The sequence below is a fragment of the Cavia porcellus genome, unplaced genomic scaffold, assembly GCF_034190915.1.
Source record: "Cavia porcellus strain 051 isolate PalLab524CR breed Dunkin Hartley unplaced genomic scaffold, mCavPor4.1 scaffold_27, whole genome shotgun sequence".
Classification (NCBI taxonomy): Eukaryota; Metazoa; Chordata; class Mammalia; order Rodentia; family Caviidae; genus Cavia; species Cavia porcellus.
Window position 1 is genome coordinate 13,469,807 of NW_026947510.1, and position 19,184 is coordinate 13,488,990.

Consider the following 19,184-nt stretch of genomic DNA (forward strand, 5'->3'; position numbering starts at 1 on the left):
TTTCCTTACTTTATGCCAATCAGTGTGCATGCCATGTACACAAATATAACATGCTACAGAACAGCGAAGTATTTAGCACTATAAATGCAACCAATGCATGTTGCTTGTCAGCAGTCATTATCGAAAATTTAGAATTGTAGAATATGTTTCCTTCAAGTGAGATAACCTGTTCAGGAAATAAGTAAAACTGTATTTTAACAGGAAATACTTGTTACTCTGTAAATAAGGTGTGGCAAAACCCTTCCATGTCAGGAATTACTGTGACAGAAGAAGCTGCTGTGTAAGCTGAGGGATGAGGCAAGGCCTCTTTGGCAAAGAGCCATCAGTAAGATCTGCCAGTGCCCACTCCACCTTTAATTTCTATTTTCTTGTTTTGTAATCTGTCTCTCACTTTCTTTCCTTAGAGTATCCCTACTCAGAAGGTAAATATCCCAGCATCCTTCATATTTGTGATATTTTCACAGCATGAAATAGCCTTATCAGGATCAGTCTTTTCCATCCCTAGACCCATTGTTCTCCTTCTAGAGGTCCTGTCTCTGTGCCACCTGCAGTCCAACATCTGCACTCCCAGATCCCCCAGGGGCCACACATTAAAGACCATCATTCCTCATTTGTCCAAAGGTGCCATATATGACATCATCAAGTAACTGAACAGGAGATGTATAAACAGAATTGCTCTGAAATATAGTCTATATGTCTATATATGTTACAAATGCTTACCATCTCTCTGTATAATAACACATACTATCACCAGTGTCTTCACACTCGTTCATAGGAAATTTTCTATTTTAATATTCTTCAATATCAGCAGGAGATTGCTTCCAGAACCCTGCCATGGATGCTCAAATTGCTTACATAAGGACATTAAGGAAAAGTATACTGAATACAAATGAATGGGCTAAGCAACTGAGACCAACTTGACCTTTGATTTCAAATATTTAATTTTTTCTTGTAAATATTATCAATAAAAAGAATCATTGATGCTTTATAAAAGATGTTTTAGTATTAAGCATATCTTTTAGTACAGATAAATATTAAATTATCTCTAAATTAATTCTAATACCTAATACAGCATAAGCATTAAATAGTTGTTATGCTGTATTATTTAACTAGTAAAGACAAGAAAAATGTCTGTAAATGTTCAATACAGAAAAATTTTGTTTTCGAAATTTTTTCTATGTACATCTATTTGGATACATAAATGTGTGACTGACGGACAAAGAAGACCAGTTATACTGGGGGGAGTTTTGCCCATTGTTATGTGAAATCACTGTATGGTTTTGTGTATCTTTTATACTTGACTTATGAAACAGAGCTATATAGCTTTACGAAACAAATTAGTTAACCTTCATTTTTTCACATGTTTTGAAATATGTACCCCTGGAAATTATAAGAAATTTTGCTAACTCATTAAAAATTTGAAGCAAATCACTAGTTAATTGATCTGAATGAGGAAATATTTTAGGAAAATTTTCATTAACATATAGTTCTGATTATTCCTTATTTTATATTTTTAAAGAGTTTATGTCATATAAGGATTATTTATTCTTCAAGAGCCTGAAGTAATTCACTGGTACAGTTATTTGATGTGAAAGTATTACTGGAGATGGTATGCTGCAAAATTAGACCAACAGGTTTTCTACTATATTTTCATTCTTGGCCACAAAACCATTCCTCCTTAATATACATTGGTTTGTCTTTTCTTTATGAATTAGAGCTAAGTATCCAGGGAAGAGCAGTCATTTTAAATCCCGTAGCACCATGCACTTCCGTATTCAAATTGCTGGTAATTTACTTAGGAGTTTAACAAGTGAATGATGTTGTTCTCAAGGTTTCTTCTGTGCACAATATTTTGTGAAACTTTGTCATCAGGCAAATACTGGCTTCTTTTCTGATCTTTATGTTTCATGTGCAGTATGAGAATAACTAACCTCTTCTTAAAACTTTGAAAGAAAAGAACAGATTCAGGAAACTGAGGCAGCAGAGTCACAAGTTCTAGGGCAGCCTGGGCAACCTAGGAAGACTTAGTCTCCAAATAAAATGGAAAATGGGCGAGAGATTTAGCTCACTGCTAAACTGTCCCTGGGTTCCCTCCCTCACACTACAGACACGCACTGAAAAACAGCAATGTTTTAATAAGACTTTTTAAATATACCGTATATTAAAGGATTCTTTATTTTCAATGTTCATATTACTTTTATAATTTATATTATCATTGCAAAGGAAGGTATTCGTTTCACTCAGGTTTTCAGATTTATGTTCATAGAGTTTAGTATACATAAATAATATACTTAGGAATATATTTTAAAAACATACATGCATTACATAAATGTGTGAAAGTGCATGAATAGTAATAAATACCACAAATACAAGTACTGATAAAGAGCAGATCACTAGAAAGAGGGAAAGGATGAATGGAGGTAGAGTATCTTAGACTTGTTGATAATGGCTTTCTGAAGGTGTGGTTTAACCCAAAACCATAATTTTGTGAAAGTACAGGGTATTCCACAATGTGGGCTGTATGACAGACTGAGGAACAGTGTCAACCTGAATGGCTTTCGGATCCCATTGGAAGATTAGTTGGTACACTCCTGGGTGTATCTGGTGGATTATGGGGATGTGACCTAGAGGTCCATGTTTGGTTCCCACCCCTTTGCATCATCACAGCCCCTCTGCTCTGCTGCTTGGCTGCCGTGAACTAAGCATGTTTGCTCCGCCAGGTCTTTCTGCGCACCCTTCAGGCCACAGTCAAGCACAGACTGAATCCCCTGGAAACATGAGCCAAATCCAATCTCTCCTCCTTTAAATTATAGTGTTGGATTGTGCCCAGTGATGAGAAAGCTGAGTACAGAGGCAAAGCACACTTGTCACAGAAAAAAACAAATGCAAAACCTCTGTGACAACAGAAAAAGTATCATGTTTAGGGAATACCATTGAGGCAGGAGATTAGGACAGGGCAAAGCCACTGAGCAAAGGTGCAAAACCTGTCCTTTACAGACATTCAGGACACGCTCGGTGTAGCTTCTTAGCCCTGCACCTTGTTCCAATCAGAAAATGCTATCTTCAGTTCTTCTGGTACAAAATCAGGCAGGCTTTTGGTAGGATAGCCTAGATCTGTAGTCAGACAGGGCGTATGAAAAATGGCAGCCTTTGACAGTGAGGCCATTGCTTTTTTTCTTTCTCAGTGGCTTGCTCAGCTCTCCTTTGCTGCTATGATGGCATCTCACGCAGCAGACCACTTCTTTTTAGAGTGCTTTTCCTCCCCTCTTTTCTTACCTTTAATACCTTTAATAAATGTAAAACCTCGCTACTTCATTTCCTGCCCAATTCTTTGCTGAGGACACCAGGAGTCTGGAATGGACCCTTAATAGCCCAAAGCATGCTGGTACCACACAGACAGCATCATCTCATTTCAAGTAAGGTCAGAGGCCTGAAAGCATATGATCTGAGGATATATGCTGCCAAGAATTTAGGGCAAGACCAGGCACATAGAAAGTGCTCAACAATTGGTAAACAAAGAACATAGTCTAAACTTCATTCTCAGATGGAAAGTAATTATGATTCCTGGTTTTGCATTGGGTAAGGAAAAGGATTTGTTTCTGTATCAACAGGTCTGAGTCCTAGACTCCCAGTGCATTAGCCTGCCCTTAAGAGAATTATACTTGATGGAAATTCATTCCAGAGCCCAGCAGTTCACTGCTTTGTCTCATTTTTATCCTTCCCACGTTGTGCTTTTGTGGGTCTTTTATGTATATTTCAACCTGAAGGTGAGAAACCAAGCATGAGCATGAGTTTGGTAGAAGTACAAATGCAGAATACATGTCTAAAGAAGATGTCTTTTGGAGTCCATGTGAAGAAAATTTTCAAGGATCTATTTTTCTAGGACTGCACTCTGCAGAAAGAATTTCAGAGTTTAACCTGACTTATTAAAAAAAAAAAAAACTGGTTTCTGTGACTTGTGGCCCTTTTTCAGTTGCCCAGGTTGTGAATTATTTAATTTTCTTGTTATTTATTTTTCCTCTTTTCATCTTTTTCCCAACTAACTCCAAGGAAATATCACTTCACACAAAGTGAAAAAAAAAAAATCAGAAGAAATAGAAAGCTGAAAACATCAACTTCAGGAACTTGCTTTCATTAAAAAGAAAATTTTTAGCACCATTTCATGAACCTGTTTGAACAAATGAAGAACAGAACAGTTTTTTTGTTTCTACTCCAAAGTAATTTAAAGTTATTTTTACTGTGCTGAAATAATTAGATAAATATACAAATGTCCTCCCATCCTACATTTGCAATTCTATAGACTGGCTAGTAATTCAAGTGGAAATTGCAATAAAAGCCAAGCCGAAGCTTATAGTTTGCATTTTCAAATTATCATCCTCTGAACATAGAATCTGAACCTTTATAAACTGGGGGAGGGGGGGATTGTTGTTTTTATGAGACATTGGAATATAGTGTTGCATATGGTGCATGTGGCCCAATGATTAGAAAACAAGTAGTTCAGAGAACCTGCATTCACTTTTCACAAGCTGTTGCTTGCTAAACTTCAGTTTCCTCTGTATATCAAAACTAACAGCACCTCACTTCACAAGGCTGAACTCAGACAGTGCTTGTCAAACTGCAGCCCCAGCCCAGCAGAGGCAGCATCACTTGAAAATTTGCTGAAAATGACATTCTTTGTCCGCTTCAGACTTATTGAATCAGAAACTCTGGCTATGGGGCTCGCACTACATTTTAACATATTCTCCAGGTGATCATGATACACTCTAGAGTTGTAAATGATGATTGTAATGGTTAAATAGATAACACATGTACAGAATAAAAGTACCTTAGCTGTTACACATTAACCTACATATTAATTACTGGTATGGTCATGAAGAATAATACTTTCAGCAAATATCTATATGGAGATGAGACTTATTAGAATGCAAAAGAGTGAATAAATAAGGCCCTGCCTTCAGTAAATTTATAACTGGAAATGTTTAAAAGGAATGGACAATTCCAGTACTCTGGGAGTAAGTGCTGTTATAAGGGTTCTTTTGGTACCACTGGACAAATTTAGTGGGTGTAAGTCACCCAAGATTTTCAGAGATAAATGATAAATCCTAAATGTCTCTGGAAATAAATATAGACTGGCTTGGTTGATAAAAAGTGAAGCCAACTGTCAGCCAATGAGAAGAGGTATGGGATATCGTAGAAGTATGAAAAAAATACACCTTTAGGTACAGGAGCTTTGGATAAGATTAAAGAGAAACACTTCTACACTGTTAGTGGTTAATACCAGCAACTACCATGGAAATCAGTATGAAGATTTCCTCAAAAACTAAAACTACAAATTCCATTTGACTTAGCTATCCCCCTAGTAGTTAATTATCTTTGTAAAAGACTTAAAGACATTATATTAAGTGATCTGTGTGTACCTAGGCTTATAGCAGCATGATTGATAATAGCTAAGTGTTGGAAACCACCATTTGTACATCAGCACATAAAAGAGTAAAGATAATGTGGTTTTTACACACAATGCAAAGCTATCCTGCCATAAAGAAAGACAAAGTTGAGTAATTTGTAGGAAAATGGATATACCTTGAGGCCATGATGTCAAGCGACATAAATCTGCACACAAGCTTAAATATTTCATGGTTTCTTTTATATGAGAAACTCCAATGCAAATAAAGAGCAAAATGAAAAATAGATGATAGAAAGCAGGGAGCTCTATGTCTCTCAAAATGAGTAAAGGATCAAGAGATGGAAGGTGGGAGAAGGGAAGGGAATGAAAAGAGAATGGAAGATCCCTAGGTCCGTGTCGCAGCTCCCCACAATGATTGCAATCACTGTGCACTGCAAACACATATTAATAAAAATAAACTTTAAAAAGAATAAAGGATTTATGAGCCAAAGAAAACTGAGTCAACCCAAGTGAGCAATTTAGAGACCAGATGAGAATCTACCTCATATGGACAGGACACTCCAAGTTCTGGGAAAGCAACAGGTTATGAATCAGGGAACTTACACAATGTGGCATCAGTAGGGGAGGAAATTCACTTAGAAGCCGGTTTCCATAGCAGAGTGATGAGGCCTTTGGTCACATGGCAGAATCAAGATGGAGCAGGAAGAAGTAGGTTAAAGACATGTAGATGGCAAAATTGATAGGACTTTGGTGACTGAGATGAAGTGAAGAAATAGGGAAATTTGTAAGTTTATAAATCTCTTTTCAAACAAAGTTTACCTCATCAAGAAAAAAAATTTCCTCTTCATTGCAATATGAGCTAAGGTTCTTTTTAATCTTGTACTTTTTAGAAATTATATAATGAAATGTGTTGTCCTCATCCTGAATCAATGAAAAAATATTGGATGAATTTGTTTTGTTGACAGCAATAATATCTTTTAATTTAGAGTACACAAACATCAGTATTTGTATGAAATAACTATGCCTCTGTTTTAGCTCTTCTTTTACTTCAGACTTACTAGAAAAAATATGAATAAATAAAATAATTAGTTTAGATGCATTAAAACAATTTGCATCATTTAAATAACCAGTGTAAACTCTCTGTTGGTTCCCAACAAATTAGTCCATGAACACATGCTTCCTAAATGTGAGCTTCCTCATTTGCTTTCTCTGGCATTGAAACAAATAAACTAGGGCCTGCGCATGAAGGATAATAAAAGAGGAAAAAATTTTGTTCCAGGTGTTAATGAGTAATGAATGGGTGTTACCAAGCACACCCAGAAATGAGTTATTTCAATAACTATTCAGTTACAACCTGTTAATAGCAGAAGACCTGTAAGAATTTAGGAGTGATTAAGGTGTTGACTGTGGCTGAAAAAAATCTAATTATATTTTATTTCTCCCTTTCTCATCTTCATGTTAATAAAACAGGCCCTAATGCATGAATGGAGAGGGTTGTTTATCTTTCTTTTTCAGGAGTGCACTACCTAATACTTACAAATATTATAATACATACTGGAGCTAATTAGTCATGGGGGAAATTAGTCCAAGCAAATTAATCACTGACATTCACTGTGAAATTTTAGTGTCTTGTGACTCAGAGATTATTTAGTGGCTTCTACTGCATTCTCATTTTCTTTTCTAATAAATTCAACCATGGTGATAAGGGCAGCTTGTTAAGGGCTTGCCTTAATTTTCTCACTGTCCTTCAGCTGGTAGAGACTTGGCACATGGCCCAGAAAGTATTGTGTCTGAATAGAAGCCTTCAGGCTAAATTGGGGCCAGTTTACTTCCTTCTTCTTTGGAGCACTTCCGGTGGTGTAGAAACCTCCAATTAGGGGGCAGAAAGCAAACACTGAATAGCTTCAGTGAGGGGTATTTCCTCCTAAACTATGTAACCACAACTAGAAGTATATTCAACATTAAAAGGTGTTTTTTTTAATGTAATTATTGATAAGCCATGAAATAGGAGATGTGGCAATGACTTTTTCCTCTTCCTATGTGTTCAGTGGTGAAGGAGGAGTTGGTAACTATGCTTGTCAGATCTAGCTTTCAGGAGGGCCAGACTATTAGCACATAGGCCTAAAAGATTGGTGAGGAGAGTCATGACCAACACTTCCAACAAAAAGCAAGACTGTAGTGGACAGCTCAGCAGAGCACTTAAGTGTCTATAGTATGCTTTCATATGCATTGCTTAATGCAGTTCTTATGCTTAGTTACCTAGCAATAGGTAAGCTAAAGATATTTGATTCTCCCAAGCTTATAAATAGAAAGCAGTGAAATTTAGCCAGGAACTCAGGTGCCTTGACTTCTTCTTTTACTTTTTCTGGCATCTCAGCTGTCGTTTCAGGGTGAGACTAAAAGTGATAAATGGGCATTTTCAGGAATTTCTCCTGCTAGCATTGCTCTCCTAACATGAAAAAAAAAAAAAAAAAAAAAAAAAAAAAGTTGAAGCCAACTACTGTTCTTTACAACTATATTCAACTTTGAGAAGACCATAGAAAGCAAGCGGCAATGTGCAGCTTAATGTCTTTGTATCTTAATTTCCTCAGTGATGAAAAGGGGAAATCCTATTTTGCAACTTGAGTGTTCTTCAAATAATATACTAAAGCACTGAGAATCTTCTCTAACACACAGGAAATGCTTTATAAAGATCTCTTTAGGACAGGCTTCCAATATTTTTTTTGAAAGTGCAGATTATAAATATAGAATGATACTGGGTCCTCCTAACAAAATAATAAATATAAATTTTAATAGTTATAGCATGATATTGAAAGGTAGCTGAAGAAAAGAAGACAAGCCTATTTTCTATAATGCTTTAAAACTATATAAAGAAAGGGTAAGTATAGCTGAAAAATACATTATAATGAAGAATTGTGAAATCTACAGGTTAGTTTAGTATCCTAGTAGTAACCCATACTTGAACAGACCTCTCTATTCCTCATCAGGTGTAGGTGACTTCCATATATTTGGGTGACCAATTTTTCTGAAATATTGTTATATAATGCATATTAGCACTTCAGCTTTGGAGGAACTACTTGTTTTGTTAAAACTCAGATGAAATTGTACATTTTTTACTTATTGAAAAATATTCTTGAAACAGTTCTTCACACATTTTTGAACACTTTATGTTTCACTTTATACTTTTTATCGTGGTTATTTTCAAACTTTTCTGTTTAGCCTAGGCTTCTACAAATTCTCGAACATGTTTTATCTGTGTCTTTATCCTGTACCTTGTATGTTGTACATATTCATTAAATAATTTATGAATAAGGGATTTTTAACTTAATGAGAAAAACATTATAATGAACAATATGGAAGAGAACAAGTAAAAGCATTGAGCATGTATGTATGTATGTGTGGTGTGTGTGTGTGTGTGTGTGTGTGTGTGTGTGTGTGTACGCATGCATGTGCGTGTACTCTAGTAATAAAAGACCCAAAGCAAAATAGCCATGTGATAGAAGAATTTGCTTATTCATAAAACTAAAAGTCTTGTTGCAGAGCAGGCTCAGAACATGAACAGACAGCGAAGGCTGCGGTGCCATTTAAGTTGTTCTTCAATTTTTAAATGATTATCCAGGTTCTTTGCATTAGTTGCTTTTATCCTCAGGATGGATTTGCAGCAAAATAGTAAACAGATGACCATTTGAGCTTAATAAAGAAATTTGCTTCCTCTTTTGTATCAGAGTTGAGGAGAAGATGTGTCTTAACAATCACCAAATTCTTGATGCTCAAACCAAAGTGCATGTCTATCTATGAACAAATTTATGCTGACTGTGAAGGTGTGTGGTGATAGATGTGGTCCTGAGCTAAGATTTAACCAGGAGTATTGGGAAACCCTGGAGGTCAGACTGAGTTCACTGTCAACAAAGAGAAAACTGAAACACAATTTGATGGTCTGTTAAGAAGGCTGATTGGCCAACAGAATGAATTTGGGGAAGCTGCAACTTGTCCACTGATTAGTCAGTAGTTTGAACTTCTGATGTTCTAAAAATAAAGTTGAAATTGCCCAATGTTAAACTGAAAGACATAACAAAGTGGTAAAACAGAACTGCAAATAGCTCAAAACAAACCCGATTCTCCTCATACGCTTTTTTCATGTAAGTGCTCTTTGAATAAAAACACGTGATTCTTTTGTCCTCTTATGCTGCCTAGTAGTTGATTTTGGGCTTTTAATTTTGAAAAAATTTATTGTAATGATTATGAAAATATAAGAGCTTATAAAAGTTCAAAGTAATTATTTCATATCTAACATTTTGTTTACTTTCTTCATGACATCAAAGCATAAAAAACAAAAACAAACAACCCCAAAGATAAATACTATATGATAGTTATGCTCTTTATGAATTTTTTTTGGTTTACACAAGAGGTAAAATCACACTTACACTCAGCTTTGTTTAGTCGTGAAATAGCTAAATGAGTGACTTTAAAGGAGATTCTACACCAAGCTAATGAAGTGAAACTTGTCATCCTTTCCTGCCCTAAGACAATTACACACCACACCCCACATCCCCAAGCCAGTTGAGCAGCACTGACGCTGCGCCTGCTGCGTCCCCACCTGGACTGGTCGTGTTTGTTTGGCAGTCACATTACCAAACCCGCTGAATTCCTCTGCACAGCTCTTCTACCTCCCCACCCTACTTTTTCCCAAACCCTTCAGCCTTCACGTCCAACCATACACAAAGACCCAACACATTACTAAAATATGATAAGAAAAATAAAAACATTACCCTATAACATTAGAAATGTTTAGAGTCTTCATTTGTTATGCTAACACTGCTGGTGTATTAATGAGACATAGTTCTGTAAGATAGCTCAGCTTCCCTACCCAGAACACTTGTGAAAAATTGTTGAGAAAATGAAAAGGACTCCAGTGTTTTTAGAACATATCTTCATGATATTTAATAAGGATTTATGGTCATCTTGGAGAGTGACTCCACCCAACTGCAGTTAGACAAGATTTTCGACTTTCCCTTCCAGTTCTTAGTACTTAAGGGGTGGGAGTGGGGACTTTTTTCCTTGTTGCTCAAAGGATGGCTGGAACTTCAGGGTACCGACCTGACATGCTATTAATGCTGTCCTCAGCGTCCCATTGCAGGAGCGGAGGATTCACCCCTTTCAGGGAGGATTTAACAAAGCCTAGAGTTCATTCCCATCATTATTTTGCACACTGGATTTCCCATGGAAGATGTTTAGTTTGACAAACAGTGGTGAAAATGTATATTAAATAATCTTGTTTCTTTCTGCAGTCTAGTGTGTTTCTCCATTTTCCTCTTGCCCATCCTCTTTACAGGTTTTATGTAAGTATAGAATCATGTAGATGCTTGATTTATAGACAAACAGACAAACAAATAGAGATAGAGGAATAATTTTTTAAACTGAAATTCCCACATACTTTCCACTGGAACTTATCTTATTAGGCACAATTACATACCTACTATTTTTCCAAGTGGAGATTTCTTATTTTCAAAGTCTAAAGATACCCAGTTAACTGAGAATGAAACAGTGTCCACCTTTGGCCTCACCAACGTGTACACAGGTGAAGATTGCCAGTAGGATCTGTGCTGCAAATCAGTCCTGACACAAAATACATCGTAAGGGTTGTGAAATATTCTAATATTCAAATGTTCTAATCCTCAGTAATTCTAATTTATTTTAATCTAAACTTCAGAAATATCAAAACAAATTCTTTTCAATTTTTATCCTTAAAAAATACTTAGAAGAAGAAAAACATTTTTGTAGGCCTCTTAGAATCTATAGATTTTTTATATTTTAATAAGCTGCTTGCTTTTCAAATAATTGCTTTGGTGCATATCAATTTTGAAATCTTAGAGTTTGAGAGAAAATACACTTGTGTTGAATAAGCACTGCTCTGAACATACAGCTTTTAAGCACATGTATTCAAAAGCTAGTTTTTAATCCTGTATCTTAGCACATGCTGTGAACATGGCCAGAACTGCAGCCAAATTCATTTAATTTGTATTCTGTTATTTCTGGAAAATAAGCATGTGTGCATAGCCTTTGGCACACACAAGCAAACACATACTAGCAGAAAAATTCTGACGTATTTGCTGTTTAAAAGCAAAACTTATCATCAGAGATACAAGCTGATCTCTTGATTCTGAACTTTCTGAAGATCAAGAAAATGGAATCCTAACAGGGGTCTACATATTTTTTACTAATACATTAAATAAGATTATTGGTATTCAGAGTCTAAGTACATGAAGCATCATTCCTTTGCAGTAAGAAACAAATTTTCTCTGGTTTATGTTTATGTTTATATCTATGTGTATGTTTATCTATAATTAGAGTACATTCTATTGGTTGCCTGAAAGGACTTACATCTATTCACTGCTGGAAAATGTGATAGCTTTTGGGTTTGAGCCAAATAAGAAATAAGTTAAAATGGTATTGAATCCTGGAAAAAATAGGACAGTATTTGAAAACAGAAAGAGGAAACATGTGGAAAACAAATTACCATCTTATAAAGTCAAGAAAGGTATAGATATTTTACTAAATCATCTTACACAGCAATGTGACAATAATGCAATTTATTTTAATTTCCTTTTGGCTTAGTATTTTTGATTTCTTGTTAGTTACCCATATTACTGGAATCTCATTGTTTATTGACATTTCTCATCTTATCCTATGAGGATTCTGCTCAAATATGGTTCCACTTTATTTTTTGTTTGTTTATTGTCAACTATTACATTTTATCTCATTTCCAGATGTTCACAGGAATGGAAAGGAAATCGATGTCACATCAAGTTCAAGCATAGTAATTCCACTTTTATGTACACTCCTAAAGGTACGTGACATGTCTAAACAAATTGTTTGGTTTGTGGCAATTAATGTATTTTGCTATATATTTATTTTTTCAACTGGTTTGGAATTACAGACCTGTGGATCCTTCTGGGTATTGGATTTGCTTTCCTGATGGCTCATATTGCAATAGCCATCTTGTGTTTTCTTGCAAACAGAAAAGTATCAGTAAGGTAAGCAATGCTTTTAATTATTGAAAGGCATACATACATAGCAGGTTGGTATTCTGAAATATTTCACTTGCTCTGTTTTCTTTTCTCCATATACTGAATTGTGAAATGTTAACGTTTCCATATTCTAAGTGGTTTTTTTTTTTTTTTTTTTAGTGTGTTTTTCTTGAGGGAAGCTAGAGCTACATAACAATAATTCTTCTTATTCTTTTAGAAGGAAATAATTAAGTTTACTTTTCAGATTATTACTTACAACCTTTGGGGGTAACAAAAGAAGAGAGGAATCAGTGACTGGATACATACTTTTATGGCTTGTTTTTAGGTGTTCCTCCACAGCCTCGTGGGGAGATGGGAGATGGGTTTTTGGAGGCAGCTGAATCTAGAGTTTGTTACTGGTTCATTGTCTAGAGCTGTGACTCGGCTGGGTAGCCTACATGCAGTATAAAGGAGGAAAAGAGGCTTGCTTCTCTCTTTTACCCCTCTTGCTCTTCTTGCTTTTGTTGCTTTTTGCCACCGTGAATGTTTGCCCCTCTGCCATGCCTGGCTGCTTTAGGGCCAGCTGATTATGGACCCCATAAAATATGAGCTCCATAAACTATGCGCAAAATAAACCTTTTCTTCCTCAATTTTGGGTGTCAGGTATTTTGTCTCAACAATGAGAGAACAGTAACTACAAGATAATCTCGACATAATAGTAGTTACCATAGTGTCTCTTCCCTTAAAATCTTTGGGTATAACTTCGTATACTGTAGCATCAAATATATTAACACAATGTACAACCATTCAAGAGAATGACAGTATTACAGGGTATTTAGAATCAACTAACAGAAAATGAACAATGTTGCTTAAATGGCTATGTTTTGACCTGCACTGTTTTGTTGTTATGCCCTCTTTTTTATCTCAATCTCCTTTTTATTATCTACTTTTTCATTTTTATCCTTTTAATTAAGGGAAAATAAATAAAAAATAGCAGGATATATTATAGTAACCCACTTTGATTTCCTATTAACTTGATTTGAAACTCTGTATTGCTCTCACCATCTTGTTTTGACTGATTTTCCTCTATTCTGTTATGCTAGATAGTACCAAGTTTGAAAGTCTAGGCAACAACTATGAAGACAATAAGATCCATTGTGACGCCCATTCTGGTTGACTATTATCTTCTTTTGAAGTCCTCTAATGTCTCCAGTGTTTTGGTTTTATTTATTCTTTACTGTTTTGTTCAATTTTATTATAACTGATGATATAGGCAATTCTTTTTAAGGTAACAAGAGGCATTATGGTAACCATTGTAGATCACCTTGTATTTTGTTTTTACATTATGTGTTATGTCCATCCTTTCGATTTGACTGACTCTGTCCTGGTATGTCACATTTGGTTTTGCTTTCTTCAAAAAAAAAAAAAAAGTAGTAAGAACTGTGGGAGTAATAAAACTCAAAACGTGTAATTGTCATTGTACAAAAGAAAGGAAAAGAAAGTGCTCTAAAGGATATAACTGCATATATATTTAAGTGTATAAGATAGATAACCATATTACTGACTTTTTTGGATCATTGAAACTGTTTGCAGTCTCACTGTTTGAAAGTCCCCTCTATAATGCTTTAATTTTGTAACTTCAAAAACTATTTCTAAGATGACAGTATGTAATTAATTAGTGATTTCCTACTGTTTATTTTTTCTGAAATTCTGTATAACTTGTACCCTTTTTCTGTTTTTTTTTTCTTTTTTTCTCCTTAAATAAAATTAAAAAAAAAAGAGAGAGAGAGAGAACAGTATCTAAAACACGTACCATTCTGGTGGTGCCCAAGGAGATGGAAAAACTCCTTTTTTGGCTCATGTAAGGAACCTGGTCATTCAGGACCTAGAAGATACTCATCCTAATTTCATGAACTAGGGGAAAGTTATAGAACTATGCTGTTCGTTACCAAAAAGATGACAGTTTTAATAAGCTCCCATTGAGATCTCATTCTTGTATCAATTCTTTAATTTTTATGTGCCTGAATACCCCCGGTAATGTGAAGTTTAAAAATTACAGTTTCTATTGTATGAAAATTTCATGTGGGTATGTGTATATGTATGTATAAATATGATAGAGATATCACATGTATATTTGAAATATATAAATATATATTTGAAATATATATTTTTTATATTTAAAATATATAAAGTATGTATTGGTATGGAGATCCCTTCCTGGACCTCAGCATAGTTCAAGAAGTTTGTATTTATAATCCCATGTTATTGGAATTCTAACAAGTTAATTCCAGTCTACTACTTCTAGTGGAACACAAGTTGAGAATAAAGGCATTAAGTCATTTTTATAATTGTGGGAATCTAAGAGGTCCTAAGTCTAGCCACGATGAAGGTGCATCAGAAAAAAGTCCTCCACTCAGGACCCAACCTGGATTTTATTAATTCATGAAGCAGGGAGTGTTTTGAGGATGAGTCACTGTGAGAATGGCAGGAGATAGGTAAGCACGGTGAGCTGGCTAGGTAGGAAGCCTGAATATATAGAGAGAAGCATAGGCAGAAAGACCAATCTGTAAATCACAGTTGCAGTAGCATTTAATGTTCTGGGGGCTAGTGTTTCCACTCTGATGTGCAACCATTTCTGCCCTGGGAAATCATAACCTCTTATCTCAAAGCTCAAACTCAACCCAGTTGATAGCTCTGAAGCCATGGCTGTTTACCTTGCCCAACTGAACCAGGTTTTTACGAGTGATAGTACTGTCACCTAGCTTCAAACACTGTGCATCCGTACCTCATTTTTTACATTGTTTAAAGTCAACTGAAGGGAAAAGGAAATAACCTAGCCAGCTCTGTAGATACCAGTACACGGAGATAGGCCAGGTTTACCCAAGTAGAGATAATTGCTCATTGCCCAAGAAGAGTCATCCTGGTATATATATATATATATATATATATATATATATATATATGAGATAGCAGGAAACAAAGGGAGAAGAGAGGGAGGGATGAAAAAGAATTGAGGGTTAAAACATGAAGATAAAGCTTTTGCAAATGGGAAGGGGACAAAGAGTGGGCAGGAACAGGGAGGGGAAGATAGGATTAAAAAACAAAACAATTAAGAGATATTATATACATGTACCATTTTCATACAATAAGCATAATCATTATGCATTTTTATTAGCACGAAAATGTGCTAATAAAAAAACATGAATGAGAAGCTGTCTGAATTGTGAAGAAGTTTTTTTTTTTTTTAATCTAATGGGAGAAACATACAGGATCTACTAGATGAGGCACTAGTTTTACTAGTTGTGAACTGTAATACACATACATATGTAAGTTTGAATTCTCCAGGAAAAAAAGAAAATAAAGATAGATAGATAGATAGTCTCCAAATAAATAGAGACAATGAGAGAAAGAGATTAATTTTTTGCTGGATGTATGTCATGCAGTTATGACACTGGCAAACTTGAAACCTGTAAGGCCTGTTGGTAAAGTGGAAATTCAAGTAAGAGTTGGTGGTGAAGCCCTGAAACCAAACGCTGCAGGCCACACCAGCTGGCCGGAAACTTTAGCAGAATATTCATGTTACTGTCTTAAGGCAGAAGTTTTCTTTTTGGAAACTTCAGTCTTTGCTCTTGAGACCTACTCACATTACAGTAAGTAAAAAATCAGATTGCTTCACGTGAACATTTATAATCAGTTGACTTTAAGCAAAACAAAGCACTGTAAATATCATATTAGAAGCAAAGCATACTTTCACAGCTGCCTCTAGAGCAGTGTTTAACAGAACTTCTGGGCAGGGCATCATAATTTAAATCAATGCATCAAGTTAATCATCACAAAATATGATCCAGTTGTCACATTGATGCAAGCTGTAAGAGGATGCAGGAATCTTCATTCCACACCTTATCCAGGCTCTCGTAGGACAACCTTTATGCTTGGGCTATGAAGCAGTGTCACTGGCAAATGTGTGTCACAGCTCGAAAAAGCCGTCACCTGTCCTTTCTCCTTTCTGTCACTGAGGAGCACATGTTTCCTCCTTTGCTCTTCATGTCCAGTTTTTGTTAAATTCTAGTTCTATTCTCCCTTTCCATGTTTGTTTGTTCATCTTATTTTAATTTTCTTTCTCTCTGCTTGCCTAGACTTGTGCTTTTCTTACCATTACTTACTGATATTTCCCTGGGTTTGTCTCTTCCCTTCCATCAAAATATCTGCATATCTTCCATAGGAGATATTTATTTCCAGTATTTCAAATGCTGTTGTCAGTGTTAATGGTGTCAGCTCTCTCTTACTGAATTTCTAAACTCCAAATCCATACCAAGTTTTCAGCCATTTTCTAGACTTCTCTTTATGAATTTTTCCCAAGTCATTGGAATTTAGTATCATTTCTGTTTCCATAAGCATACCCTTTAAAATTCCAGAATAAAGGGTAAAATTAGTTTTTGAGCTGAAAATTTTAGCATACCTGTTTTTATTGTCATACCAGAACAAACCAGAATTTTCTAATCTGAAAATAATAACTCCTCTTTATACAAATGTCACAAGGAATTGAGTGCAATTAGTTATTCCCCTCAAATAGGAGACTTAAAGTACCACACAAATGACTCACCAAAGATTCCAAATAGAGTAAGACACAACCCCATCCTGCAGACTTACTAAAGGAACCAAATTCTGCTACATTGACAGGGCCCTCAGGAGAAAAATGAAAAGAAAGGTGGATACAGGGTTCTTGAAGACTTTGTGCTTGGGGTAGGACAGCATTTGTGGTGAGAACATTTTACCATTTTCCCAGAGAAAGAAGCGGAGGAAACAGGAAGACACCACTATCAGCACTGCCCAAAGCCCAGTGATGACGGGATCCAAAGAATCAATAAGTCAGATTGGTAATATCAAGAAAAAAGGGTGAAGGATTTGAAGACTTTGCTTCTAGAGGCTGAAATAGAGCATAGTATTGAGAAAATAGTCCTAAAAGGACCTGGAAAAGGGGGAAGACAGAGGGAAGGCATACTATTTCATAATTACACATGGGAAGAACTTGAAATGTCTTGTGGTCCACTTGAAGAAGGACAAAGGAAAGAAAAGAAATGGAATAACAGGGTTATCCAGGGAGCTTCCATTTCAAGTTAGTTAATCACCTTGGAGAGACATTCAAGACAGGGCCAGAATGAAAGTAGATACTCCTGTCTTCCTTTTATTTTTTTAAATGAAAGGTACTCAGTAAAGAAGAAACTCAAGTGAATGTCATGCCCATGTAATATGAAATCAATATCATCTTGATGGAGGATACAACCAAAAGCAACTCTAAACCACTCCCTATCAAAACTAAAGGAACTCAAAACAAAAAGGCACCTTCCTACATTGACAGGTGATTGGTTACATAAGGAGTCTGAAACCTCTACTTCTCTGTGTCTACACTAAAGAACTCAGCTTTGACCAAAAGAGCAAGGATGTTTTGGAACCATACCATGACCCCTTACCTCACCCTTAATCCAGGGAATAGCCTTGGTTAGATCTCAACATTATAGTTGGAGAAGGGCAAGGAACAAACAGAGGTTTGAATCTGGTATTATTTGGCAACTTTAAAGTGGAATGGATTTTGTTAATCATTAACACTGGCCATAATGTTATCAAATTTGCCCAAAATATGTGAATTGGACCAAGAAAGATAGATGTTGACAGAATAGTTGTACAGATTCATGTTCTCTTCCAAAAGGAATCCAATGAAAAAAATGTGTATGTGGTCTGCTTAACTCTTCTCATATGAACCAAAAGCCTGGAAGTTGATAGAGGAAATAAATGACTAAAAAAAGAAATACAAGTAATTTCTTATTTTAGATAACCCAAGTTTCAGACTTGACTGTTAGTAGAAGTAGGTGAGGTCCAGAATGACATTCCTGTCTCTGACTTTTTGATCTATCTCCCTGTCCTTCTCTGACTCCCTTGCATGTTGTCTCAAATTTCTAATATTCCCAGACAAAAGTTCTTATTTGCCATTACTACCAAAACCAAGTATCACCCAAGGTTATATTCTCAGTCTTAAAATTGATTTCCTTAGTTACTCATCCCAAACCCTAGGACTTACAATAATGTTATTGCTGGTGGGATTTTAAAAAGTAGGTCCCAGGGATTATTTAGCTCAGCACTATAAGCAACTTCCTGGCAAGCATAAGGTCATGAGTTCAATCCCTGGTACCAATAAAAAAGGAGGCATCTTGACCAAATTCCAGACACAACAGTACCAGAGCTATGGCCACTCATTCTCCTAAGATCTTTCTAGTGGAAGATGCTTACCTAGGACCTCCGAGACTGGCACAAATAGTTGCAAGGGATTGATTTTGCAGATGCTCAAATTCATATGTTCTCTTGCAAAAGGAATCTGATGAAAAAAGTATGTGTGGCTTGCTTGACTCTTTTCATATGATCTTTCTTAAATGTCCTCCTCCTTAATTCACATCTATCCTGATTCTTACTAAAATACGCAGGGGAATATTACTAGGGGGAGCAAATAGAACGCTAATCTGAGATTGTGGCTCCCCCAATGGAAAATCACAAAACAAAATGATTTGAGAGTTGTAATATTGAAATGGGAACAAGAGATGAGCCTCTGCCAAGTTGCTCCCTCCCTCTCGTACAACAGGAGTCACGTCAATAGGTGTGACAGTTAAGTTACAATGTCCAACAAACTACTAACCAAGTTTTCCTTTTTCTATACTTTACTCTTGATAAAAGTATCATCCATCCCCAAATCTCACAACCTTTCATATCCTTTTCCTGGACTC

The 19,184-nt window shown here is 35.8% G+C and overlaps 1 protein-coding gene across 1 annotated transcript in view; it reads left to right on the top strand.

Moving 5' to 3' along the window:
• The window catches only part of Malrd1 (MAM and LDL receptor class A domain containing 1), a 647,937-nt gene that overhangs the window by 602,659 nt on the left and 26,094 nt on the right, over nucleotides 1–19,184 (top strand). The window contains exons 37-38 of the mRNA XM_063237894.1: nucleotides 12,172–12,251; nucleotides 12,342–12,438. Of these exons, the coding sequence (XP_063093964.1) occupies nucleotides 12,172–12,251; nucleotides 12,342–12,438 (177 nt within the window). The remainder of the gene's footprint in view (nucleotides 1–12,171; nucleotides 12,252–12,341; nucleotides 12,439–19,184) is intronic.